Source organism: Dendroctonus ponderosae, unplaced genomic scaffold, assembly GCF_020466585.1.
Source record: "Dendroctonus ponderosae isolate FM_Combo_2020 unplaced genomic scaffold, Dpon_F_20191213v2 Dpon_F_20191213_4, whole genome shotgun sequence".
Lineage (NCBI taxonomy): Eukaryota > Metazoa > Arthropoda > Insecta > Coleoptera > Curculionidae > Dendroctonus > Dendroctonus ponderosae.
This window is the reverse complement of record NW_026018611.1, coordinates 709,708-711,933: the sequence shown is the minus strand read 5'-3', so window position 1 is coordinate 711,933 and position 2,226 is coordinate 709,708. Positions and strand designations below refer to the sequence as shown.

At 41.5% G+C, this 2,226-nt stretch overlaps 2 protein-coding genes across 2 annotated transcripts in view; one reads left to right on the top strand and one right to left on the bottom strand.

Moving 5' to 3' along the window:
* The window catches only part of LOC109540038 (carboxypeptidase D), a gene marked incomplete at both ends in the record, with an annotated part of 86,885 nt that overhangs the window by 64,023 nt on the left and 20,636 nt on the right, over positions 1 to 2,226 (top strand).
* Positions 1 to 2,226, bottom strand: part of LOC109540046 (lamin Dm0) — a gene marked incomplete at its 5' end in the record, with an annotated part of 8,588 nt that overhangs the window by 2,592 nt on the left and 3,770 nt on the right. The window contains 3 exon segments of the mRNA XM_019908194.2: positions 222 to 414; positions 472 to 639; positions 702 to 890. Coding sequence (XP_019763753.2) covers positions 222 to 414; positions 472 to 639; positions 702 to 890 — 550 coding nt within the window.

Genomic DNA, 2,226 nt, shown 5'->3' with positions numbered 1-2,226 from the left:
TCGCAGGATACCCTCTAGCTGATAGTTCTTGATTACTTTTTGATAAATAATTCGTTCTTATTGCGAAATAGGAGCACTATTTATCAATCTCTAATAAAAGACGTGAGGAAACCCTGTCTTTTTTAAAGACAAAAATTTTTGAGGCGAAATACCCAAAAAGAAGGTTGTAAAAAAAGACCCGTATTATTAGCCTCTGGCTAGTAGCGAAAGACGCGACTCACTTCCAGGACTGATCTTCAGCCTGGCTTCCTCCGACTCCAGCAGCTTCCTATAGGCAGCAATTTCCAGATCGAGAGACACTTTGATGTCCATCAGGTCTTGGTATTCTTGCAGCTGATTGGACATTTCCTCGCGCAGCCTGTGCAGGTCGGCCTCGATGATCGCCAGCTCTTCGGCATGCTTCAAGCGCTCGTGCTAAACAGCAAAACTCCCATTGATCACAGTCCTCCCAAGCCCCCCAACCAACTGTACCTCCAGAAGTTTCTCCAGGTCTCTGGCCCGTCCAACCAGGCCGCTGTTTTCGTTTTCAAGCTGACTGACTCGGTTGCTCAAAGAGTCAATTCGGGTGCGCGTTTGACGCGCTTCTTCAATGGCATTGTTGGCGGCTTGCGAGTGCCTGCTGGCGGCTGATTGGAGATTCTGCAAATTGGGGGCGTTAGTCGATTCGGTCAGCTTTGGATGGGCATCAGTGTGCGTTTTACCTTAATCTTGTTTTCGTAGAGCAGCTCAATTTCCTGCCGATTGTTGGCCATCTGGCCCTCGTATTGGTCGCGCAGATCTTGCAGGGCCTGCTGCAGCTTGGCCTCATATTGTTCGGCCAATTGCCCATCAATCTCGCTAATTTCGATTTGGCGCCGACTGCGGGTCTCTGTTAGCTGCTGCTGGAACACCTAGAATCCACCAATGGGCTTAGTTCTATCGGTTTTCCATTAATCAGTTGGTTATTAATTTTTCAGTTATTATCCATTAATTAATTATTAATAAATTTTCCATTAATCAGTTTGCTGATTGGCATCTGAATACAGATCGGGTAAACAGAAGCAACTATTTTTAAGTCCCCTATTTATGCCGATGACATCAACATCGCGCTACACTCGTTCGGACAGTGTAGCACGTTTTGCATACCGCGCTTTTAAAAACATTCAAACGCCGAATCGATTAACACTTTCGCTCGGACAGTGTATATGATAAATCAGAAACAAGGCGGTCCACGCTGAATATTTCCGAATAAATTTCTAATATAAAATGTGATGTCATCAGCTAAATAAACGTTCTTTTTGCCTAGAAACTCGCCGATTGGCCAGCTGCTTGGTTGCTGATAATATGCATAACTTGACCAGATTCTTAATGATTATCGCAGCCCACGTATATGAAGAATCTTCCAAACCAAGCGGAGATTTATTTACTGCATTGTCAATTGATACACTAAAATGCATATGATTTGAAAATTCCCACCCGCAGTGTTTAGATTATTATTCAAATTGCGGGAAAATTTGTCGCTGTTTTTGTTTGGGTCAAAAGTTGATAAAAATAATAAGTTTAAAGTTGCCACTGCCCCTAGGTTGGAAGGTGCGAATTTTTCAAACAAAGAGTGCATTTGTGTGAAAACGTCAATTTTTCGGACAACTTTACCAAATCGGTAAAAATCGGCAGTTGGGCCGATTTGATTGAAACTTTCATGGGTTTGAGACTCATCTGTCTTCTATAGACTGTGAAAGTTTCAAGTGTCTACGCCCCCTAGATTGGAAGTTGTGAATTTTTCAAACAAAGAGTACAAGTGTGTGAAAACGTCAATTTTTCGGACAACTTTACCAAGTCGGTAAAAATCAGCAGTTGGGCCGATTTGATTGAAATTTTCATGAGTTTCAGACTCATCTGTCTTCTATAGACTGTGAAAGTTTCAAGTTTCTACTACCCCTAGGTTGAAAGTTGTAAATTTTGCAAACAAAGAGTACATTTGTGAGGAAACGTCAATTTTTCGGATAATTTTACCAAGTCGGTAAAAATCAGCAGTTGGGCCGATTTGATTGAAATTTTCATGGGTTTGAGACTCATCTATCTTCTATAGGCTGTGAAAGTTTCAAGTTTCTACTGCCCTTAGATTGGAAGTTGTAAATTTTTCAAACAAAGAGTACATTTGTGTGAAAACGTCAATTTTTCGGATAATTTTACCAAGTCGGTAAAAATCAGCAGTTGGGCCGATTTGATTGAAATTTTCATGGGTTT